This window comes from Ictidomys tridecemlineatus, chromosome 9, assembly GCF_052094955.1.
Source record: "Ictidomys tridecemlineatus isolate mIctTri1 chromosome 9, mIctTri1.hap1, whole genome shotgun sequence".
Taxonomy (NCBI): Eukaryota; Metazoa; Chordata; class Mammalia; order Rodentia; family Sciuridae; genus Ictidomys; species Ictidomys tridecemlineatus.
In genome coordinates, this window is record NC_135485.1 from 86,493,180 (window position 1) to 86,519,917 (window position 26,738).

The 26,738-nt window shown below is 32.4% G+C and overlaps 1 protein-coding gene across 15 annotated transcripts in view; it reads right to left on the reverse strand.

Moving 5' to 3' along the window:
- LOC101971473 (N-deacetylase and N-sulfotransferase 3) overlaps nucleotides 1-26,738 on the reverse strand; it is a 161,912-nt gene that overhangs the window by 19,858 nt on the left and 115,316 nt on the right. For 11 of the 15 annotated variants that reach the window (XR_005737244.2, XR_013426006.1, XM_040292925.2 and 8 more), the window contains 3 exons: nucleotides 10,593-10,775; nucleotides 8,248-8,344; nucleotides 3,340-3,463 (listed from right to left, as the gene is read on the reverse strand). Coding sequence is in view for 12 of the 15 variants with exons in the window: in XM_040292925.2 (XP_040148859.1) it covers nucleotides 3,340-3,463; nucleotides 8,248-8,344; nucleotides 10,593-10,775 (404 nt within the window). In the remaining 3 variants the exon portion in view is untranslated. Of the gene's footprint in view, nucleotides 1-3,339; nucleotides 3,464-7,180; nucleotides 7,632-8,247; nucleotides 8,345-10,592; nucleotides 10,776-26,738 lie in introns of those variants that run through there. The other 4 variants (XR_005737245.2, XM_040292926.2, XM_040292927.2 and 1 more) reach the window with 4 other exon arrangements.

The window sequence follows — 26,738 nt, forward strand, 5'->3', positions numbered from 1 at the left end:
CATAATAAAATAATTTTATCTCCACTAGTGTGTTGAGTTGATGTTACTTAAATATCTGTTGTAAATATTATTTATTTGTTTGTGTCATATCTCTCTTTAGAGTAATTACAATGAAAGATTAAAACATATGTATATGTTTACAAATATAAGACCCAATCCAAATTTCCAAGGTTAGAATTTGTATTTTATCTTTTATAATCTATTTACCTCCAGTGTTAACAAGGGGATACCTGTAGTCTCAAGTACAGAAATGGAGGATTCTGCTTCATGTTTTGTATTAAAGGATAAAAGTTGTCAAGTATAACAAAATCAGCAGATGATCATATATATTTCTAAAGCAAAAAAGGGTCATGTTTTAGAGGAAAAAGGATTCCTTAGAAACTACTTGGGTTGCAACCATTTTATAATAATAGTTTCACTCTCCACCACCAACCCCTTCAATTCTTAAGCCACTGTGACTATAGACAAACAAGAAAAGGTAATTCAATAATTACTGAACTGAACAGTAATTAACATACATGTAAGGACTTCTTATCATAGTATGTTGTTTTCTTTAGAATGAGATCATGCAACTTTCATAGACTTTTCAATTGTGAGATCTCATAGTTTCACATAACAATGTTTGTGGTGATATTCCAGTTGTTGAAGCATTACCAACTAGTTATATTTCAACCTTTTAGTGATGTCTTAACACTCAGAGAAGTAAAGAAATCCTTTTATGTTTTCTGGAAATTGCATTGCTGATGATATATCATTCTGGCCTCCTTTCAGAGAGAAAGAAATGTACAAAACTTTTGGGAGAGTTGATGTGGTATGTCTTTTGGTATACACTCTAGTTACAGAAAGTGCCACATTTTGGGGTATTATTTAGAAGTTCATGTTGGTTGCAGGGGTGCTAAGGTTATAAAGAATGACTAGTGGTACGTGTTTGATCCAAGCTTGCCTCAAGCTTGCTTGTTTTGAGGATGGTTCCAAATATCACAAAAAAGAGGAAATGAGCTGATTTTAGATAACTTTTACTTTCTAACAAAGTGTCCTACCTTCACAGCAGTTTTTTATAGCTGAAACAGTTTAGGATTTCAAATCCTACGTAGTTCTAAATGTTGGATCTATAGTGTGTTAATTTTGCCTGGCCTTAGATGCTCACAGAGAAAATAATAGATGATCACCTATATGTTCACAATTTCTACTGTAGAAATGTTTAAGAAACGCCATATAGATTTGAAAGAAATTGATCAATAAGCAAATAAATAAAAGAAATCAGGTTCATATTTATAGTATGGGACCTGGATGCTCCCAAAAATGTTCACTTTTGGAAGATATACATTCGATTATCCATAGAATTAGCAAGCACACTAGAATGTCTTAACAATTTGAGGGTTAGAAGTGAATGCCTTCCTCCCTCAGTTTTGCTACTTCTATTAAACATAATACCTCAGCATTTTTTTTCTACCTGAAAAATTAATATATATATATTTCTTTTTTCAATACTCGACATTTATTTGCTATTTGCGCTGACTCTGAGTATTTATATTTTTATTTGATTTTACTTAAAGCCACATTATGACTATAGGGGTTCTAAATGTTAACAGGATTGTATAGCTTTCCAACCTTCCAAGAATCCCCATGTAACTTAAAATAATAATACCAATGGATAAAACATTAAACTTACATGCATACATAACTCAAATATTTTTCTGAGAAGTTCCAATTGCAAATCTCAACTATTTGTCAAAGATAATGTTTTCTAATTTTTATTTGCCTTACTTTGTTTGTACCCTAAGCTGCTTGTCAGTTAAAGCAACCCTAGCTTTATCCATTCTTCAAAAATGCAGATCCAAGAACCCAGATAAACTAGCTATGCCTAAGTTAATTCTTTAAATGACCCTGGGCCTCTGAGACACAAAATCGTCTACACCTTTTGAAACTGTGATTATAAAAAGATACCTAAGTAGTTAATGCTTCATAGAGAAAACAGACCAGTCTGACAAATGTGAATATGTGAAGTTGTTGCATGCAAAGCTATACTTAGTGTTATATATTAAAATTTGCAATAACTATCTGTCATTTGAATTAACTGCCTTTTATAAGTATATACTTTATCAATCAAAAATGCTTGTGTTTTGGGGTAATTTTAGTGAGTTATATTTAAAACACTTCTTGTTTTTTCTATTTATTTAAGTCCTATCCTTATAAATGGCTTAAGAAACTTTTTGTTCATATTACAGTGCCTATACTGTACTAGCTATGATCAAGAAGGTTTTATTTGATATAATTCATGACAACAAAAAATTGATTATTCCCACAGTCAAGCAGCAGCTGAAGTAGTTGATGGTTATCAATCCTCCCTGCTATTATTTAACACCACATAATGAACATCAAGCTCTATATAGAAAAATTGGCAGTGACATACATAACAATTTTAGCATATGTGAATTCTAGTGGGTGTTCAAATTTTACTCAATCCATTACTTTACCTTTTCATTCACACTACCTCAAACAACACTTGAGGTGGGTGGTACTTATAAAACTGAGATCACATAATGTGACAAAACAGATATTAGCATACATGACTCTTCTTGCTAAAATCAATGCAAAATGTGTGTTTATGCTCTAGAATTATTACAAGAATTTCACTCCTTTAAATTACTCCGTCTAGCATTATACCCTAGCAGAAAAATCTCTTGATATATTTCATGATTAAAATGTTACATTGTACCATCCATTTCTACTCTATATTATAGTTTTGTATGTATCTACACTTTCATATTTTAACTATTTTCTTAAGATACCTAATTTATTTCTAATTTCAATTCAAAGGTAAAAATTTAAATTTCATAAATTTTTGATAGAGTTTTTATCGCTTTCATTACTCATGAGATATATACACATTTATATTTCGATATACTTATTATTACCTTTTATACCAAAACAAAATAAAAAAGTATATACATGAATTATAGCACATAATAAATGAATTATAGCACATAATAAAAAGTGCACAGGAGAAAAATATGATTTTTTTCTTAAGAGTATAAAGGAATGAAATTCCTGAGTATCATACTATTTTTTTCTATTTCACATTTGTGATCATCACAGATAATTGATGCCAACTGAAGTTACATGTGAGCCTCATGAAACAACAAGTGACTCCATAAACTGAAATGAGTGTGTTATGAATGATTTTCTGTGTTCCTTCATGTTATTTGATCAGTTTCCAAGCCACCCAGGATAACTTTTATTTATGGATACAAACATATATGTTTCTAAATGTTAACACTAAGTTTATACTATGCACAGTAAAAAAACTTTTAGATTCATACTAATAACCCATCTTACCAATCAATCCCCCTGTGGTAGTTATTTCTATTAAAGAACTGTACCTCCTCAAAGGTTTTTGGGCTGGGGGAGTTACTAAGAATGGAAGGATGCATAACCAGGAACAGAAACAAAGCAGTGGTACCTGAAAAGACAAGAGAAATTTAGAAATTAATGTAATGAAAAGAAAGTTTCTACTATTAGCATTTCAAAGTTATTAAGAAATTAAATAATGTAAGGATCCAAACAGATTCATTATAATTACTCCTTGGATTAAACTTAATAGATATCTAGCATTTAAAAAGAAACATGTTCTTTTTTTTTTTTCCATCATGATGATTTTGGCCAATCTTGTCAAAAACTCATATTCAGTTTCTACCACATATTATTTTGAAGCAAAAATAAAAATAAAAAAAATAAAAAGAAACATGTTCTAAAAAATGGAGATAAAGGGATGTGAGAAGAAGCCTCTTTCAGGGATTAAGAGAATCAGCTTTTCATTTTAGTTCAATCACTGATTTGGTCTGTGGTACTGGCTTTTAGCTTCTTTTTGTTTCACTTTTCTTAAATCCTTGTATATTTCATGTGTTTTCTCAGTGGATGAAAGACATAATGGACCTGAAGATATTTTAACTTAATATAGTACTGTATAAATAAAATATGTTATTAGTCAATATATTACTTTACCAAAATGAATAGTTTGGTTCTCCTATAAAAGTTCTTGCTAAAGTTGATGAAAGTTAATTAAACAGAATTAAATCTTTTAAGAAGTCATCATAAACTTGAGTGTTCTTTCATATTTATAACAGTAATATAGATATTGTTTAACTTGTTAAATTTGAAAAAAATTAGTATCATTTCTTATTGACATAACTTAAAATATTAACAATTTATTGAACAGAGAATTGTGTATCCTAGGAATCCATGTAAATTTGCAACTATTGTGGAACAAGGGTGTGAATTTTTTTAATCGAGCAATGTCATAAGCTAAAGATTACTATTTTATTTGTCTAAATTAAGAGGTAGAGCATGCAGCTTAGTCATACATCTACAAAAGAAAGGGAGACAGGTTAGGTTCAGTTTTTCAAAGATTTAACCATGTACTTAAAACTGTGAGTGTGTTTATAAATCACAACATAAAAAATTTTCTGTACTATATATTCAGTACTCCTGGGAGAAAAAATATACTACAGATTCTACTTCTCTATTTTACTGTGACTCATAGTTTTTACAATCTGATGGAATAGGCTTTGTTAACTGTATTCCAAGTTGATACATAGAAATAGCAATCAGACATGATCTTGCAATATTTCTCTTACTGGAGAAATTACTGTTCGAATTTTGCTTTGTAATACTGTCATGTTGCCATTTGCACAGAAGTTTGAATTTTCTTATATCTCTGATAAGCTTTCGGTAGTATTATACTTAAATCTACCATATCCATCAATAGAAAAATCATTAAAATTACTATTTTTCAACTAATTGAATATTGACAGGTAAATTAATTGAAAGAAATAGTGTTTCTAGATTACGTCTGAGCCAAACAATGAACGTTTTAAATATAATCACAAATAAATGTAGGAAATTAAATATATATCTATGATATACAAAGTAAAAATGTTCTTCACAAGTTTCACTTAAAATAGTAATTTTCAATTTTTAGCATATATCAGATTCACTAGAGTGCTTGTTACAACACAGATAGTTGGGACCTATCCCAGAATTTCTGGATTGAGCCATACTGTGGTGTGGCTCAAGAATTTGTCTAGCTGGGGTTGTGGCTCAGTGGTGGAGTGTTTGCCTGGCATGTGCAGGGCCCTGGGTTCAATCCTTGGTACACACAGAAATAAATAAATTCAGGTATTATGTCCAACAATAACTAAAAAATATTTTAAAAAAGAATTTGCACTTCTAACAAACTATCTGGTGATACTTTGGCTGTTGGTTTGGTGATCATCTTTGAAAATCACTGAATTAAAAGAAATGTTAAGCAATACACAAAACTTATTGGGGGAAAATTTCTATAGTATTTGACATTTACAGTAAAGTATAAACAGCATGCTATTTGGAGTCAGGTAAATCCTGACTCCAAATCCAAGTCAAAAGTTTTGTTTCTAGTACTTATCAGCTATGTGAACTTGAACAAAAGCTATTTAACTTTCTGGATCTCAGTTTACTGATATGTGTAGTGGAGAAGAAAATACTTGATCAAAGTCAAGTGAGATAATCTGTGAAGTATTACCTATTTAGTGCCATATCTGAGTATTTGTAAAGCATTTTTAAAAATAAATTCATTGGAATGTGATTTAGAATTTAAATAAGTAAAAATACTAAATATGTTTATATCTCAATAATATAGTTGAGATGCCATTCAGAAAAAAAGCATACATCCTTTTAATTAATTAATTAACTTATTTTTGTTGTTAGGGATATAACCCAGGATTTAATGCATGCTATACAAACACTCTGCCTCTAAACTATATCCTCAGTCCTAAGTGTCTTTTTTATTTTCAATGAAAAGAATAAATATTTATAAAAATAAAAAACACAAATATTATAATATAAAAATAAACATTGATTCTTTCCTGAAATATTTTGGAAAAACACTCTTTTCTGATTTTTGTTTTTAAGAATTATTGCTTTTTAAAATAGAGTTTCATGACCAGCATCAATTAAACAAACAGAAAAAATAAATATAATGTAATTATTTTTCATAGTCAATAAAAGGTATAATTTTTCAGTGGTCAAAAAACAGATACATGATTTCTGAATTCCATCTTTATCCACACATATTATTTGGGCTGGATAAACTGATTTGTATATACATTCAATAGTAAATCAAGTACATAATGATAGTTATATACATTAAAAAAAAACTGTGAAGCTTTAGTTTTTATTTATTTTTTTGTCACCGTAAAACACTCAAAAGTATTTGAATATCCAGATAACCAAAAATCTATACAAAATTAACCAGGAAAATACTTGTGACAAAACTGAAGTAAAAATTAAAGTTATTTAGTGTGGTGCATGCCTGAGGCTCTAGCAGCTGAGGGAGGAGGATGCAAGTTCGAGTTTAGCCTCAGTAACTTAGCGAGACCCTCAGAAATTTAGCAAGACCCTGTCTCAAAATTAAAAAGAAAATAAATAAATAAATTTTTTAAAGGGGAGGGCTGGAGATGTAACACAATTGTACTTTACAATATAGCAGTAAAGAGTCCCTGGGTTCAATCCCCAGTACCCTCCCTCCCCCACCACACACACAACAAAGTGTGGGAAAATAAAGCTATTTAGTTCTTATGGGATTGATCTGAGGAAATATTTTTGTCTGAGTAAAATATTCAGTTCCATAAAATGTTGATAGATATAGATAGAATGAATGAATCTTAAAAGTATCATGATAAATGAAAGAAGTTAAATACAAAAGACTATACACAGTATGGTTCCATTTATATGGAATTCTAAAAAAGGTAAAACTACAGTGATAGAAAGTAGTTGCCTTTGGCTGGGGATATGATGCAGCTTAGAGAAACTGGCTGCAAGGGATATGGAGAATTGTTCTGAACAACACTATTCTATAATTTGAATGTGGTGGTAATTATGTAACTACAGTTCACAAGATTTATCAAATTGACATCTAAAATGGTTGAATTTTAATGTAAGTAAATTATATCTCAATAATATGGGGAAAAATCAATTTCTATGAAAGGGAATAATTTTCAATATTATTTTCCAAAGACAAATGTCATATCCAAATAATAGCATATACACTTGGAAACCAAATTGAGTTTAGAATAAGAAATAATAATTCTGCCATCTAACCATAATATTAAAATACCTGTTTATCCAGCCCAGCATAAGAGGAAGCATCCCCTGCAGGGCTTCCTGAAGCAAACGTGGTATGTCAAGCTTCAGAGAGTAGATGTACTTATCCTTGTATTACTGACAAGGTTATTTGATGACAGTGGGAGTTCACTGAAAAGGCTTCAGTTTCAATGTTTTCCTAGATGTCTTTTGACTTTAGATAGATAAAGACAAGTGAAATAAATAAGCACAAAGAAAAAATATCATCAATACTGTTTTCAGATTGATATTTGCAAATGGGACTAAGAAAAAAAAATTAAAATACTTAACTCTCTGTGGACCTTGCATAGAATTCTCTTCAGCTTTTTCCTGAGTGAAATAGCAACAATGCAGTTGAAATGGCTGTTTTCCATGAAGCCAGAATCCAAGAGCCTCAATAATTTATCACGCAGGATACATTTTAAATGTCTGGCATTTTAAAGCTTCCATTGGGCTTCATTTTAATACTGATTCTTACAAAAACAAAAAATTTATGGAAAAAATTGCATACCAATTTCAGGAAATGGTACAAAAGATTTCTCTTGGGTATGAATAAATACCTTTTTTAGCACAAACTTTTTTGTTTCACGTATAGGAATTCTGCTTGTCAGCTATATTTTAAACTTTTAAAAATTAGTCATCTCTGCAAGATATTGTTTACAAATAAATTATATCATGGAGATGGTAGACTAAAGAGGAGTTTATTATAGAGTACTGGATGGTGTTTATTATAGAGTACTAGGTATTTATATGTGTTCCTGTTGACTTTTGACAGACTCCTGTCACACTTTCTAAACACATGATTAGTTTTCCTTTCTGTTAACGTTTTTCAATGAAGATCTTTGGGAAAAAATGATATGTTCCACCAAATTAACTGCTGGATATTCAAAATGTATGACATCTACCTCATCCTTTTCATTAAAAAAAAACACTTTGACAAAATACTTAAGTCTATACTGAACTAAACAAAGATCATGTAAGAAGATAACATGTTATTTAACCATCAGTTTTATAGGAAGTTTAAGAATTCACTGTCTAGTCATTTATATTTTTACACTCTTTGATTAATCATAGCATTAAAGTTCTTACCAGTTTTCTGGGGTCCTATTACTAAGAATTTTGGTAAGCGATCACAGGTTTTTTCCTTTGACCATATGTCTCTGTGGCGTTTGTCATCACAAGGATTCTAAATTGAAGAATATAGAGATGTATTTGTATATGTTTATTGTGTATTATCGTTTTCAACTTTTATCCCTAGAAGATATCACAGGAAGCAACAAGATAAACAAAGACAATTCTTTTGGTTTTTAATTTTTTTAATCGAAAGTCCTGAAATGGCATGACAGGTGTCTTTTCATACTGAAGCTGAAAGTGAGGAGGTGGGAGAGGAGATATATTTCTATTTAATATATTTATATATTTCTATATAAAATCTCATAGTATTTATAGTTTAACATTTTTTCTGTTACTGAACAGTTCTATGTTCTAATTTTTTTGCATATATATATATATATATATATATATATATAGAGAGAGAGAGAGAGAGAGAGAGAGAGAGAGAGAAGATAGAGAAGCGCTTGTTGAGCAGACTATATTTCCTGCCAAACTAAAAGTTGACTAATTCAATATCAATATTAAATAAATAAATGAATTTAAGTGTCAGATTTTTATTCTAAGTAACTTTAAGCTTCCATGCTGTGCTTCAAAGGGATTTCCCTGCTGTGCTTCAAACTGTGCTTCAAACGGATAGGGATCTAATCATTATTATAATATTTAAAGAGATAGCCAACCCTTCAGATGCCTTCAAAGATTTGTAATGTCTATCTAAAAATGTAACTTTACAGACTATGATGTTAAAAAGTACTAAATTTTAGAAAATGGGTAAAATGAAGGTGAATTACTTTTAATATTCTGTTTTATACTTATAATAACTTGAAACCAATATCCATTGTGTAAGATATATCTAGACTATCCCTAATTTTTAACTTCAAAGTTTTATTATGTAATATTATGTGAATTGGGAAGAATTATAGTATCCCTGAATATTATGTCAAGACTGGGCAAACAGGACCATTTTTAAATTTATATTCAATTAATACTGTAATCTGGTTTTTTAGTAAAGACTAAGGTGAGAATATTCATATTGCTGTTTGGAAAAAATGTTATTTTAAACTTGTTATTTGAAGAAATGATTTTGTTTAAAAATAAGGTGTTCAATAAGCAGGAAAATTTTATGTCTTTCCAGTGGATAACATTTGATGATGTTTTTGTAGTAGTAAGATGAAAAGATACTTGTTATAACAACTAAAAAGTAATATGCAGCTATAATTCCACAACCACCAACTTTAACCTGCTAAATATAGTTATGTCTCTTCTTGGAATTATCTGTTTATCCTCAAGGAGTAATTAGTTTTCAGGTCATGGCTGAATGGATTTAATATAGAGTTCAAAGTTGACCACAACTTCAATTTGTGAATATATTGAGTTTTACTTCTGAAGACTGTGTTGTTTTGTCATCAGCTCTGCACAGCCTCTGGAGTCAGCAAGCATGGAACTGTTTCATTTTCTGCAACAACAGTAGATATGTCACTTTGCTTAACTGACTCAGCCTGTTTTTGACTTGGTATGATCACTTATAAAGTGCGGATAACAACTATACCTACCACATCGACATTTGTGTTGGTTAAATGAATTAACAGATGTGAAGAGCCCAATGTGACAAATAATAAGTATATTAAGTTATTTGCTAAGATTATTTCTTTTCACAAGTTATGTCATAGAAAATTTTGGTTCAACATGGTTCCCACAGTTCTACAACACATAACTGTGCTTTGAAATCTGGTTATATCCCTAGAGAAGTTTAATGTGATTTTTTTTTCTTAAGAAGTTCAGTGATTTATCCATGAAACATGTCACCTTCCCTGGGTCCAAAATAATCCACAAATAATATTTCTGAAAGCAACTACTATTCTGTAGCTACAAGCCTTGTGGTTCAGGAAGCAGATGTCAGAAGGGAATGCTTCTCTGAGACCCTTTAATGTGCATTAGTCATTTATAGATCAGAGGATGTGTTAAAGGCTGACTGGTTGACTATCTGCCTAGCACAAAACCTGTTTACAATCTTCTACTCTTTCAACCTATTGAAATCTGCAAATAGATATCTCACTCCTGATTGAAAACATTATATCCACTGAATTTCCCACTGAAAACACCATAATTTCTAAGGATCAATAAAACAGAATCCAGGTTAATATGGAGCAAAACATAAGACCACAATTATGAAAGAAACAGTTTCTCAGGTACACTAGCATTTCCCAAATGTACTTTTTTTTTTTTTCAGATGCCTTCACTCTTTCGGATTTGGAATATCTCATAGAGGTACACAATTTGATCATGGGATTCATTAGTTGTACTAATAATTGAACCAATTTTACCTGCCAAAGAGGGTCTTTCTGATCAGGAAAGAGTTCAAAATACTTGTGAGCCAGTTGCACTGGTGGCAGAGTCTGAAGACGCAGGTTGGTCCAGGTCTGCATGAAGTTGGCCAGATTAACAAATGTATATAATCCCAGTCGGTCATTCCCATAGTTAGACAAATGAGTCATGAAAATACTGATCTGAAAAAGGCAAATGAACTTCACTGTAAACATCAGTTATTTTAATACTAGAAGACAACATAAGCATAGCAATATTAGTTTTTCCCCCCTAAGGAGACAGCATAAGATTTTATAACTTTGAATTTCAGACATATTTCTAAACTTCTCTCATTATGTTAAGGCATACTATAGGATGTGTTACAACAAGACTTAATGAACACTTTCCCTGAAATTTTTGATATATTTCATAACAAAAATAACAGCAAAGCTGAGTGTAAATCAGTGGTGTAACATACCCATGCCTTTGTAATAAAACTAATCCAGAATAAGATATCCTAGATATCAACACCTAAAACCTTGTGATGTGTAGATGATTAATCATATAGAGTGGCAGTATTTTAGGAGGTTGGGATTTTGTAATTCCGTCTATTTAATTCAGTTTATAACATTGTATTTCCAGTTTAAAGGGCATAAGTAATCATTGAATTATTATTAGCATTAACTGAACCTCCTCTGATATGCATTTCTTAGAAGCTATAATAGCAAAAAGTGCCTTAGTTTTTTATTTTCCATAAATAATACTCAGTGTATTATTCCCAATATAAAATGCCTTTCTAAGAAAAGTTTTTCAAGGCTGGGCATAATGTGCACACCAATAATTGCATTGGCTGGAGGCTGAGTTCAAAGCCAGATTCAGCAATTTATTGAGGCTCTAAACAACTTAGTGAGACCTTGTCTTTAAATAAAATATAAAAAGGGCTAAGATGTGGCTCAGTGGTTAGGCGGCCCTGGATTCAATTTCCGATAAACATACCAAAAATATATGTTGGACAAAAGATAGTCTTTTAACAAATGGTGCTGGAAAAACTGGATATCTGTATGTAGAAAAATGAAATTTTATCTCTATCTCTGACCCTGAACAAAAATTAACATAAAGTGGATCAAAAACCTATGGTTTCAGAAGCAGTGAAAATGCTACAAGAGAACATAGAGTCAAAATTCTAACACATTATTTCCGGCACCAACTGCATTAACAATACTGAACATTAACATCAACACATGATATTAACAAGCTCAAAAATAAAACCAAAAATATATAGATGGGATGGCATCAAATTAAAAAAGTTTCTGCACAACAAATGAAACAATTAAGAGCACAAAGAGAGAACACACAGAATGAGAGAAAATCTTTGCCAGCTACACTTCACACAGAGCATTATTATCCAGAATATATAAAGAACTCAACAACAAAATTTAATACATACATATAAAACAAATGTAACTCAAATAACCCAATCAATAAAAGGCAAATGAATTAAACAAACATTTTTCGAAAGGAAAAATAAAAAAATTACCAGCAGATATGTGAAAAGTATTGAACATCCTTAGCAATAGGGAAATGCTAATTTAAGTGACATTGTGATTTTATCTCACTCCAGTAAGAATGACAATCATAAAGAATACAAATAATTATAAATGCTGGTGAGGATGTATGGGAAAAGGTACATTCATACATTGTTGGTGGGACTAGAAATTAGTACAATCACCTTGGAAAGCATATGGAAACTCCTCAAAAGACTAAAAATGAAACCACCATATAACTCAGATTTCCCATTCCTTGTTATTAATCAAAAAGTACTCAAATCAGCATTTTATAGCGATACATGCATACAAGGTTTACAGCAGTATAATTCAGCCACATTATGGAACCAATCCAGGTGCTTATCAACAGATGAAGGAATATTGAAAATGTGTATATAAACAATGGAAGATTTCTCAGTTATAAAAAATGGAATTATTCCATCTTCTGGTAAATGAATGGAACTACAGACCATCATGTTGAAAGATATGAAAGTCTAACTCAAAAATTTGAATATTATCTCTCATATGCAGTAAAGCTAGAGAAAAATTAGAATTAAAAAAAGGAAAGGGAATCCTAGGAAAATGAAAGGAGAACAGTGGAGTTGAGGAAGGGACTTGAAGGGGAGGAAAGAGGCATGGGAAAGTAGATGAACTGAAATGAAACTGACCAAATCGTGCCATGTGCATGTATGAATACATCACAATGAATTGCACATTTATCTATTAGGTACAAATTACAAAAAGAAAGAAGAAAGAGAGAGAGAGAGAGAGAGAGAGAGAGAGAGAGAGAGAGAGAGAGAGAGAGAGAAGGAAGGAGGAAGGAAGGGAGGGAGGGAGGGAGGGAGGGAGAGGGGGAGGAAGGAAGGAAGGAAAGAAGGAAAGGTAAAGTACAAAGAAAGCCAGTAGATGAAGGGAAGTTGGAGGAGGAAGGAAGAGAAAGTGGAAGTAATCGAGATTGAACCCAGGGGTACTTAACCATTGAGCTATATCCCTAGTCCTTTTTTATATTTTTCATTTAGAGGCAGGGCCTCACTAAATTGCTGAGAGTGGCTTTGAACTTGTGATGCTCCTGCCTCAGTGCCCCCAACCCCACTGAATTTTAGGCATGTGTCACTACACCAGCTAAGTAATGGGGATTGTAAAAAAGCATTATATTATATTATATTATATTATATTATATTATATTATATTATATTATATTATATTACATGCATGTATAAGTATTTCAAAATGCACTCCACTATCTGTAACTATGGAGCACTAATAAAAATGTTTTTTAAAAGTTTGACCTTGTTTGTATATACATAAGTAATAAAAAAAAGTACTTGGTTTTTATAAAAACAAAAAGCACAAGGTAAGGGGGGAGGGGGATAGTAGAGGATAGGAAAGGTAGCAGAATACATCAGTCACTAGTATGGCATTATGTAAAAATGTGAATGTGTAACCTATGTGATTCTGCAATCTGTATTTGGGGTAAAAATGGGAGTTCATAACTCACTTGAAACTATTGTTCGAAGTATGATATGTCAAGAGCTTTGTAATGTTGTGAACAACCAATAAAAAAAAGCACAAGGTAAATGATAAATACTATATACATTACCATTTATGAAAAAAACATATATTACTTGTAAACCTGTAGTTAAGAGAAGGATAAGGGAATCTATGCTTTCCAATCTCAACCCTGTGATTCTGTTAAGTTCCAGGTATAGGGGATGCATGCATTGGTACCAAGAAGATTAAGAAACAAAACATAGGTTGTAGTGCAAAAGCAATTGACAATGCCATAATTATTCTTTTTCTTTTGAGAAGATGGAGGACAGTAAAGGAAACAGGTAGAAATAAAAAGTTGTTTTATTATTATTCATCTTCATGCTACTTAGATCAAATCCCTACTTAAAAAAAATTCATTTTACAGAATCATCTATAGCGGTCCTAATGATGATGGCACCAGAATATAATTTGAGGATTAGCTCAAAGACTCTGGTAAAACAATATGGAGATTTCACAAAAATCTAGGAATGGAAAAAACATATGTTCCACCTATCCCACTCCTTATTATTTATCCAAAAGAACAAAACCCAGCATAGTATAATGATATAGCCACATTAACGTTTATAGCAGGACAATTCACAAAAGCTGAGCTATGGAACCAGCCTTTCAATAGATTAATGGGTTAAGAAAATATAACATATATACACAATGGAGTTTTAATCAGCCATAAAGAAGAATTAATTGATGGCATTTTCCATTAAATGGATGAAACTGGAGAGCATCATGCTGAGTGAAATTAGCCAGATTAAGAAAATCAACAATTGAATTACTTCTGATAGAGCAAAATAAAGATCTTGGATATTATAAAGATATAGGGAAGATGAGAGGAACAGGAAGAGATCAAGAAGTGGGGAAGAGGATATGAAATGGGAGAAAATGAAGAATGAATTTGACAAAATTAGCTATGGGCATGTATAATAAATAAAACTGAGTGAAAGGAATACTAGTAGAGTAAAGGAAGTTAAGTAACCTAATGCCTCACTTTTGCTGAGGCTGGCTGTGAACTCTTGCCTCAGACTCTGGAGCCTCTGGGATTACAGGCATGCACCACCGTGCAAGGCATGATAGAGTTTATTTACAAAGGAAAGGGGTTTAATGGAAAAAAGAGGGAAGTGGGTGGGGAGAAAATAAATGAAGACTTGGAAGGCAGAGTTTAGTGAAAGGAGTATGGAGTGAATTGGGATAAAGTTAAAGTAGATGTCTCTAAAATGAATTACAGTAGATGGGATAGAAAGAGAAGATGGGGGGAGGGGGATAGTAGAGGATAGGAAAGGTAGCAGAATACATCAGTCACTAGTATGGCATTATGTAAAAATGTGAATGTGTAACCTATGTGATTCTGCAATCTGTATTTGGGGTAAAAATGGGAGTTCATAACTCACTTGAAACTATTGTTCGAAGTATGATATGTCAAGAGCTTTGTAATGTTGTGAACAACCAATAAAAAAAAATAAAGTAGATGTCTCTAAATAAAATACAAAATAGGTCTGCAGGTGTGGCTCAGTTGTCAGTGTCCCTAAATTCAATCCCTGGTAACCCCCTGCCAAAATAAATAAACTATTATCCTTTTGTCTTTGACTTTGGCCTTCACAGTAAAACAGAAAAAAATGTGTTTTCTGCCATTTATTGGCTCTGTAATCTTTAAAAGTTATTTCAACTTTCAGTACTTATTTGAAAAAAAAATCTAACAATAATAACTACCTGATAGGGTCATCATGACAATAATATGCAAAATAAAACATTTCAAGCCCTGCCTGTCACATATGATTGCTTAATACACAATTGCTATTTATTGCTTTTGTTATGTTATTGTTATTTTGGATAAATATCGTCTTTCACTTTATAGCTTTCTTTTATCTTTCTTCCTAGACCTTTTCAGTATAAATCTCCAGTCTCTTAATTCTCCATTTTTTCTTGCATCTGTCTTCAGATCACTTCCTCTACCAGGCAAGAGGCTATGGTCAATGATAAGAACATCCCTCTTACAATGATCTTCAGATTCCTAAATCACCTTTCTGTTGTCAGTACCCTGTGAATCTGAGGCTTTGGATCAACTTTTCCAGTTAATTATTTCAACCCCACATAGGGATTGTTCAGTACATCTAGAGAAAAACACACAATAGGAGCTATTCTTATCATAGAAGCATGTGATCCCTGATCTCAATTGAACCCTCACTGTTGAATTTCCTTTAGCAGATATTTCAAATTTTCATCCCTCTTTTGAGGCCTTGGCTAATCTCCATTCTCTTTAGCTGCTCGTTCTAAAATTGACAGGGAGTAAATGTCATTAGGCAGTAACTTTGTCAAGTCTCTTACCCTCTGCATATACATTTGCCTTTGCCAGTACCCTCAAGTAAAGCTGTACAATTTCATATTCAAGGCTACTATATTTCCCAAAGCTTTCATGCCATCTACTTTCATTTCCCACAAGATCTTACTGATCACTTATTCCTCTGCTTCCCTCTATTTTCAATACTTTTTATTGACAGGATTCCTCACTAAGGAAGTATCCTTCCCTAAAAGCTGAAAAAAGTTTCTGAATCTCTCTCACCTTAGGTTCACTTTTGAGTTTTTGTCTTTTCTAGCCACTGTCCTCAGTCAAGTTATTTGAAGAAGCAATACATAGATGCTGTCTTTATTCCTTGCTTCCATTCAAACCTTTGAAACCTTGTTTTTGTCCCCTTCCACTGAAAATGGTTTCCCAAAGGTGTGTGATAGCCTCTTAGCTCCATAATCCCATGGACACTTGGTAGTCTATGTTAACGGACTGCACCAATTCACATCATCAACCACATTTAATTTTTTTCTCTAGTTTTTGTGAATGTTTTACTTCTACTCCCCTTCTTCTCCTTCATTGATTCATCTCTCTCCATATTACATTTATTTTTTTTCCATGTTTTAATTATAAATATTTTAATTATTCAATCATCATTATCAGGAAATCAATGATTGAAATGCAGCAAGACTAAAGAACAAGATAAACTAGAAAGGTGATAACTACCAGACTTTGGCTTCTACTTTAAAAAATTTTTTAATTAATTTATTTTTTATTAGTTCTAATCAGCTATAAGTGCTTTTTAATTCATTGTACACAATGGAACAGACTTTTTCACTTCTCTGGTTGTACTCAAAGAAGAGTCACACCATTCCTGTCTTCATACAAGTACTTTGAATAGTGATGTCCATATGATTCCATCATCTTTCCTACCCTCATGGAACCTTTCCCCCTTCACATTGTCCCATCCAAAGTTCCTCTGCTTTGGATATCCCTCATTATGGATTAACATCCACTTATCAGAGAAAACATTCAGCCCCTGTTTTTGAGGGGGAATTAGCTTATTTCACTTAGAATGATATTCTCCAACTCCATCCACCTGGAAATGACATAATTTTATTCCTTTTTAAATGGTAGTATTGCATTGTGTCTATATACCACAGTTTCTTTATCCATTCATCTATTAAAGGGCATCTAGGTTGATTCCACAGTTTAGCTATGGTGAATTGTGCAGCTGTAAATATTAAAGTGAATGTGTCACTGTAGTATGCTGTTTTTAAGTTCTTTGGGTATAAACTGAGCAGTGGGATGGCTGGGTCAAATGGTGGTTCCATTCCAAGTTTTCTAAGAAATCTCCATATTGTTTTCCAGATTGGATGCACCAATTTGCAGTCCTACTAACAATGCACGAGTGTGCCTTTTCCCCCACATCCTTGCCAACAGTTATTGTTGCTTGTATTCTTGATAACTGCCATTCTGACTGGAGTGAGATGAAATATTACAATAGTTTTGACTTGTCTAATTAATAGAGATGTTGAACACTTTTTCATATATTTGTTGATAGTTTATATCCATATTACCTTTAAATAGCTGATGTTTATCAGTATTTTGTTCTTTACCTGCTGTCTCCATGTAGAATTACCATATTGATCTCTAAATCTCAAACTACCGTTTGTATCCTCTTCTTGAATTTTATGTGGAAATATCTAAATGTCTAGTTGTCATTTCTTCTGAATGTTCCATAGCCATCTTACTTTAAACATGGCTAAATTGAATTCTGTATATGCTCCTAAGAGAGTTAAGTAAGTTCTAGGAAAGCAGGGACATCATTTGTCTCATCATTGCTAGGTCCCTAGCACCTAACCAACTAGAAGACGAGGACAGAATAGATGCTCAGTAAATAAAAATTTGAATTAAGTGAAGTTTTATACTTTGTCTAGTTCTTGTTTCATATTACTTAATTTTGCCTAAAGTTAGTATTGTTCATATGATTAAAAAAATAAAAGGTTATCCTGGATACTTATCAACTCCTCACTCAATTGATCTGATTTATTAACACTGTCTCTTTTATAATTCATCTCCTCCTCTTTATCATCATTTGTACTTATCTGGTATAAATCCCTTATTGCCTCTTACCTGGTTTCTTTTAAATCCTTCTGAGTGATTTTCCTCTTTCTAGTGTTTTAGTACTATAACCGGTCTTCAAGAGTAGTATTGTCATATATATATATATATATATATATATATAGTGTAACTATACTGTCTATTCCCTCAATGCTTTAGAAATCTGACATAATCTAGTATGCACCTTCTTTCCATCTACTTTTACTTCTTTTACAGAAAATGCATCCATGCATTTGTAGATGCTATTTGATCTATCTGAAATTCTGTCTTATATTTTTACCATCCAAGATTTTCCCAGTTTGAGGATCTCACTCTCTTTTTCTATCTCCACTGTTACCTTATGCACTCTTATAGCAGCTATTGCAATAGTTGTCTTGATGTGTTATATATTCTTCTTAGTGAACTAGGAGCTCACCAAACACAGTGACCATGTTATAATCCTTTTATCTATGGTATACTTCATTTAAAAATGCTGGTTAAATGTAAGTTAATTGTATAATAGACTAGTGATAAGTGTTTGTTGAATAGATTGAAATCTATCTCATTTCATGGAGTCGTTTTGCTTTTAAAAATCAAGGTGAAATATTGTTCAAGGTGAAATAATACCAGAAAACACTCTAAGAAGAGATAAAAATGCTCAAAATTGTTTTCTCTAGATTGTTTAATATGGAATATATATAAAACATTTTATAAATGGTTGTATATATAAATTGTTTTTAAAATAAAATCTTGTTTGTGTATCTTAAAGTATAATATAATTTAGTAAAAATATTTGTCACAATATTATCTTTAGAATGTTACTGTGTAATTCAGAATGCTTTTAAACCTATACATATACACTTGAATAATTAAATGGTAATCTAATCATGAAAATTTACATAAAAAGCTTTCTGCTGTTGACCTTTTAGTGTATTTATTATTTATTTACTTCATTTTTGATGGTGCTGGGGGTCAAACTTAGGGCCTTGCACATGCTAGGCATATGGCTGGCCACAGAGTTGTACCCCCAGCTACCTTTATAGTATTTATAGGTTTTTATTGTTGTAAACCATACTGGAGACATTCTATTTATATATTAGACTATTCCTAAGAAAACATTTTAGAAGTGGGTGAAATCACTCAACCACAACAGCATTTTAAAGGCTAGTATTTTGTGTACCACCAGGCTTAGATTCAGCACATTAGCCCAATTCCCTGGGCTTTGTTCCCTGTTCTCCAAATGCATGAATAGACACAAACCGTGAAGAAAAAGCAGTTTACCATAGTCAATAAATTTACAGTTAAATTTAGGAAAAACTGCCCTCTTAATTTCATCATTGGTTTTTATTTTATATAATTCTTCTGGCTGGGATGCATTATTTCAAAGTTGTATTAACTTTGACTATTTAGATTTGAATTGATGAGTCACAGTTGAGTGAGAAACCAAATGTGAATGAGAGGTAATAAGGGTGTTGGATAAATGGTCTATCTTTCATTAAACTATGAAAGAGGAAATGATAGGGTTGTTTCTTTTATAAGAGTGAGGGAGACAGAGAGAGAGAGAATTTTTTTTTTTTAAGAGAGAGAGAGAGAGAGAGAGAGAGAATTTTAACATTTTATTTCTTAGTTCTCGGCAGACACAACATCTCTGTTGGTATGTGGTGCTGAGGATCGAACCCGGGCCGCACGCATGCCAGACGGGCGTGCTACCGCTTGAGCCACATCCCCAGCCTGAAATGATAGTTTTAATAGTTCCTTTTGGATTACTTGTGAAGATTCAATGAGATAATACATGTTAAAAGCTTCTAACAACATGGTGAACATCCAAGTATTCTGAGAAAGATGCAGGCAATTAATTTTATTAGGTTAAACATGAGATTGAAAACATGCCTTGAAATTTTTATATCAAGGCTAACTTGTCATAGTTAATTTATCTACTCTGAAGAAGGTGTTTTCAGTTAGTTTTTGTTCCACTGTGACCAACACATCAGATAAAAAAACTTAGAGGAGAAAAAGTTTATTTTGGCTCATAGTTTCAGAGGCTCGGTTCACAGTCATAGCTCAGTCAACTTTATAGATCTGGGCCTGAAGTGAGGCAGAACATTATGGCAGAAGGGTGTGGCAGAGAAGAACTGTTCAGTTCAAGATAGTCAGGAAGCAGAGAGGACACAAAAGACAAAATATAAACCCCATAGTCATGCCCCCAGTGACATACTTCCTTTAGCCACACCCACCTACTTATAGTTACCACCTAGTTAATCCATATAAGGAGATTAATCAGGCGATTAGATTATAGGCCTCATAAATTGATCATTTTACCTTTTCACAAATGCAAAAACATTCTTGCATTGTCTCACACATTAGCTTTTGGGTAGCACTTCATATTTAACCATAACAGAAGCTGTGTGAACATACTCTGGAATTCATTTGATTCTTACATCAGGAAAAATAGTATGAAATAACAATGATAAGAAAAACTAGAAGAGTAGGAAAAATAAGTCAGCTAGAGACCACTTTGTCCTTTGCTTTTTCCCCCCCAACCAGATGGTCTCTGAAGCTATAGGATTGTTTTGATATAAATGGTCATGATATAATCTCAGTGACATGCCATATGATATTGTCATATATTACATGGGCAATAATAATTTTTCACTTTTAATCTTAGACACTAAAGAAAAGAATACAAGAGAGAATCTGAAAGAGGAGTAGGAAGAGTTTAGTATACATTTGCTTCTCTCACTGTATTTGTAAAATGCAATTAATGGAATAGTTTATGGTAAGTTTCTTCATTAGGTCATCATACACATTTCAAGTGCAATATTTGCCTTTGGAAAAAACTGTGTTCTTAAAAAATGACTGTGACCCCAAACTAAATATATCCTCTATTCAACTTCCACTTAAACCCCAACTGACATGAAGGAATATTTGATAGAGGGAAAGATGAAAAGGAAAACAGAGTGTTTGCAAATAAATTGTTTTGGGGCCCATCAGAGTAGGGGGCTTTGAGTCATTAACTTCTTTAGTTTACCAGTAATCCCTCTTCTGGTAATCAGGCAATCCTGAGGAAAAAGGGAGAGCTCTGAAATGCAGAGGAGTCTAAAGTGATTACCAACGAAGGAATAGAAAACATTTCACTTGCAGTGTATTAGGATATGTAGCAGTTTATGAAAGTTCAGCTACACAAATTTACAAATATTATTTTCTAACTTTAACTAAGCTAGCCATCAGAAAATATCCAAGTATATTAATAAAATTTTTAGGAAATGATAGTTTGTAGCCAATACTAATAATGAAAGTACAAGTGAAGAACAGGAAATTAGCAGAGCCAACACTTGAACTATTTCTAGTATAAGGCTGTCAGCCACATAATAAGATGTAAACAATGATGATATAATCAGATTTTTAAAATATGAATTTGAAACCACTAATTTTAATAAGGACACATTCTGATTAATAAGACATTTAGAAATTTTAGTTAGTTCATCCTTTAAAATTTTATATTTGAATGGATTCTTATGGCATAAAAAGATTAATATAAAATGCCTTAATAAAATAATATTTAATAAAAAATCATTCTGTAATGTAGGCATTAAACAGAATTCAGGAGATATAATAATTAAAGTAGTTTTATTGCTTTATCCAATTGCCCTTTAAAATATATTCAGTGTCCTGGTTTTCCCCTTATCCTTGGGTGAAGGTGAGAACAGATATGGATGATCTTAAGTAGCTTTAAGTTGATAACACAGACTTGACTTAGTAGTTTAAATCTTCTGATGCAGGTAATAATCAAAATGCCAAATTTGTTGCAATATTAAATATTTTCTTCTTTTCCAAGCTGCAATTTGATGCAAAAGAGGATAGATTGTCTCTTCTGGAATAAATGATTTTGTTGTTTGTCAAAGTTTTTGAACCCTTACTATTTGGAACATGAAGGTAAAGGAGAAAAAAGAGATGCAAGGGAGAATCCCTACTTGAATTGAATACTGCCATAAGACTGTTTATAACCACCTTTGGAGTGATCACTGTTGGGCTTCATCAATATAACTTTCTTTACTAGACCAGCAAACCACCCTTTGCCAGGATCCTTCTTGAATAAGTTTCCTTTCAAAAGGACCCCAACTAGACCCTAGGATTTAGAGGCCTTTGATTTGACTTTGAAAAAGAAGTTGTGAAATATCCATATGTTGTCTTCCTCTGTTGACAAACCACTTCAGTTAATCTTTCTCATCCTTTCATTTTATCTGTTGTGAATCAGCCATCAATTTACTGGGTGTGTCTCCTGCAGAGAATATCTACCAGGGTTTCCCTGGTCCTAGTTGTTAGGCAGTAACTAACAATAAGCAGTGAAATGCATGGCAAGGTCACAAGTGTTCTTTAATTTACTTTAGGGTTTTCTTTAAACTACTTTCATAGTGGATAAGAAAGCAAAGGGTGGTAGTTTCTTTGTAGAAAATAAACAGAAGCAAAGGAGCTATTGGAAAAAATATGTCAAAGAAAAGGCTTAATGGGACTAATTCTTGACAGGTTCCATTGAGGTTGGTATGAAGCTAGGAATTATGGCTAGCTATGTCTGGGAAGGAAGATTCCTTTTAGTAGTGCAGGCTCACTAAGGTAACTTCTCACCAGTTACTGACCCCAGTTCCCACATTAACATGGGCTTAACTTATAAATGAAGCCCCCCTGAATAAGATGGCCATGATGACATTCTGGAGAGGACCAATTAAGATCAAAAACTAAGGTAAAAAAATGTGAAGGAGGAGTTGAACACATGATTGGTGAAGGTTGCTGAAAGAGGACCCCAGTTCAGTAATAAATTTGGAGATAGCATGTCTCCTTTGTAATTCTTTGCTCAGAGATGGCTCAATCATTTTCTCAAGAGTGCTCCTTGTTTGAGCTTTACTTTGCTTTTTCTTCACTTTCAACTAACTTTCAGTTATAATAAATTTTATTGCATGGTTTTTTGTGTCTGACTTTAAATTTTCTTTCTTCAGATCCAAGATTTGGAGTTTCAGCTCCCCACTCTTCTTTGACACCAGTGGCCCTTGAGTCAGATCTGAAGTGAAGAGCAGAGGAGGCACTCCTGCCTCTGATCTCCCAGGGGTACACATGGTGGGGATCATGCTCTCTGAGCACCAAATTTGTTACAAGTTTTCCTTACAAAGTCTTCTTAAGTTTCAGAAACTTTTTTCCCTGGATGTAGATGGTAAATTTGAAATTTTAGCATGATGGTCTTTCTCATAGCTCCTCACTTTTCTGTCTAATATTTTTTTTATGTTTTTTGCTATCATAATTATTTTATGATAAAAAATAAAATATTCTAAATGTACTGATTTTATCCTTCTCCCATGGGAGCAAAATACATTTCTGTGGTTTAAATTCATCGTGCACTGTTTTTCTATCCAGCTTGTGTGCCTTAGTCATCAACTAATACTCTCAAATGAAGGCTCAATTGCATAATAATTTGGCAAAGAGCTTTTAAGATTTCAAATTTCAGATCTGATAGGCTTTAAAAGAAAGCTGAAAGGGTAAATCAATTGCTCTCAATTAGGCACAGGTTTCAAAGGTATAGGGATGAGGTCAATGTAATTCAAAGCAATTTAGCTTGAAGTGATTTGCCTTTTTTATAACATTTATGTCTCACTTAATTTTTCTGGCTATCCATTCAGAACTGCAAGTTCAGCCTTTTTATTTCAAGCTACTGATTGATGATCAATTAACATTTCTGTTAGGTATCAGAAGAAGTAATTCCATTGGTTCAATTCATTGATATTACTTTAACCTTCTGAAAAAACATTTACATGCCATGAAAGTGTCTGCATCTCTCAGACCACCAATTTTCAAATACTTTTGCCTGGTGTCCATGGCTTGTGCTGTTCTGATTGTCTCTTTATTACTCTGAGAAACACTGCTGCAGTTATTTAGAGACCAAACAACAGCTGAACTTGTTCTATTAGACTCACTAAGTGACAGGATAGTGAATATATCTACAGCTTATTTTATATTTAAAAAATGATTAATTAAGGGAAATCCTTTTTTTAAACCAGAAACATCACAAAGGTTATACTAGATTTTGCAAAGGAAATATCTTCATTTTCTAGCAAAAAAAAAAAAAAAAAAAAAACATTTTGCCTTTAAGTTTTAAAGTAATGCCTCCACATCATAATGAAGAAATAGAGAGGGAATCAAATTAAATGTTGTTAAAGTTATTTAATTTAAACCCAAAGATGTCACAGAATTGGAAAAAAAAGAAATCTTTAAGAAAATTGGTCACATGAAAGTCTGACTTTGGCTCAAATGTGTGTGAATCAAATTAGGTTTGGAGTTCAGAAACTTGACCTTTTTTCCCTGGAAGTTGATGGTAAATTTTAAATTTTAGCATGCATGATGGTCATTTTCATAGCTCCTCATTTGGCTGTCTAACATTTTTTTATGTTTTTGTGCTATCATATTGATTAGCTTCACCAGGAAGTTTCAATTAATTTGTATTTTCTTATGTGGTTGAATTTACCTTGGAGTGGGGAAGATATCAACTTACCAAACAAGCATTCGTTTATTTGTTTTGTGACTTAAAAAAAGTGTTAGGTTTACAAAAGCTGGTAAGTACTTGCTAAGTCTCTAAATATTCAAAACAATTTACAATTTTAGTTTTGTTTACTTGTTTTATGACAACCCTCTAATCATAAAACACTGAAGATTTGGAGTACTAATCTTGTACATACACTAAAATCTTTAAATATAGGATAAATACTCAAAGGACAAGAAAGTACAATACTAAAGAATGAACACTAGTTAGGTGTTAACAAAATCACCCAGAATTAACTTTAAGAGAGAGAAAATACTGGACTTCTGTGAGTTGCATGTAGCTGTTTTGATTGAAATAGAATGTTTCAGGAAATAAAGTTTTGCCAAAGATAACAAAAATAATAGTTTTTCCAGAGCTTTGGAATGGAGAAGACAACCAACCTACATTCAAGAGGTACTGTATAAAAAGTTAATCAAAATCAAAAGATCTAGAAAGGAATTTCTTTAAAGATGTAGAAAGACCAGAAATCTAAAATATTTCAAACCTTTATGACTCAGCACAACTAGAGGCTACCCACTGCCAAAGCTGCTGGCAGGTGAAGCGGCTGAGTTCAGCTGTAGTGTGAAAATACCATGATAGAAGTTTCTGTAGACAAAGATTGTAACTAGACCAGTTATCTATTTTTAAAATAATTTAGAGGAAGTCCAACATTTTAGACTATAATTCATTAGTCTCACTTTAAATAGCTTATAAACCAATATACAAGAAATATTATTTGGTAAGGAGGAGTTTTACTTCTAAACTAATCACCTTAAGGAACCAGGTAAACAAGCTTATTAAACAGAATTACCATTTATAGCTGTTTCCTTTCTAAAAACACCAAATATTATATGGTAGCAACTACCCAGAACTGCATAGAAGAGATATAAGGAACTTAATGAGGTTATGAAATCTGAACTTTAGATTCAATCAGGAATAAACATTAAGATTTCATTGACTTATGGAAAAAATTTAAAAACCTTTGCTTAGATGTTATCATTGTTATCACAATCAGGCAAGCCTGAGACACATTAAACTTTTTTTTTTTTTTTTTGGTATTTGTAGATAGACAGAATGCCCTGTAGTATGCTGTCTTTAAGTCCTTTGGGTATAAACTGAGGAGTGTAATGGCTAGGTCAAATGGTGGTTCCATTCCAAGTTTTCCAAGGAATCTCTATACTGTTTTCCAGATTGGTTGCACCAATTTGCAGTCCCACCAGCAATGTATGAGTGTGCCTTTTCCTTCACATCCTCGCCAACAGTAATTGTTGTTTGTATTCTTAATAGCTGCCATTCTTACTGGAGGGAGATGAAATTTTAGAGTAGTTTTGATTATATTTCTCTAATTACTAGAGATGCTGAACAGTTTTTCACATATTTGTTGATTGGTTGTATATCATCATCTGAGAAGTATCTGCTCAGTTCCTTGGCCCATTTATTGATTGGGGTTATTTGGTTCTTTCGGTGTTAAGATTTTTGAATTCTTTATATATCCTAGAGATTAGTTCTCTATCTGATGTGTGTGTGTGTGGTAAAAATTTGCTCCCATTCTGTAGGCTTTCTATTCACCTCACTTCTTTTGCTAGTAAGAAGCTTTTTTAGTTTGAATCCATTCTACTGTTGATTCATGGTTTTATTTTTTGAGCTAGGGGCCTAACCCAACATGATGAAGATTTGGGCCTGTTTTTTCTTCTATTAGGTGCAGGATCTCTTGTTTAATTCCTAGGTTCTTGATACATTTTGAGTTGAGTTTTGTGCATGGTGAGAGATAGAGGCTTAATTTTATTTTTCTGCATATAAATTTCTAGTTTAACAACACCATTTGTTGCAGAGACTATTTTTTCTCCATTATATGTTTTGGTACTTTTGTCTACTATGAGATAACTGTATTTATGTGGGTTTGTCTCTGTGTCCTCTATTCTGTACCATTGGTCTACAAATCTATTCTTGTGCCTTTTCTGTTACTATTACTCTGTAATATAGTTTGAGATCTGATCTAGTGATGCTACCTGCTTCAATCTTCTTTCTAAGAATTGCTTTAGCTATTCTGGATCTCTTATTTTTCCAGATGAATTTCATGACTGCTTTTTCTACTTCTATGAGTTTTGTTATTGAGATTCTGATTGTAATT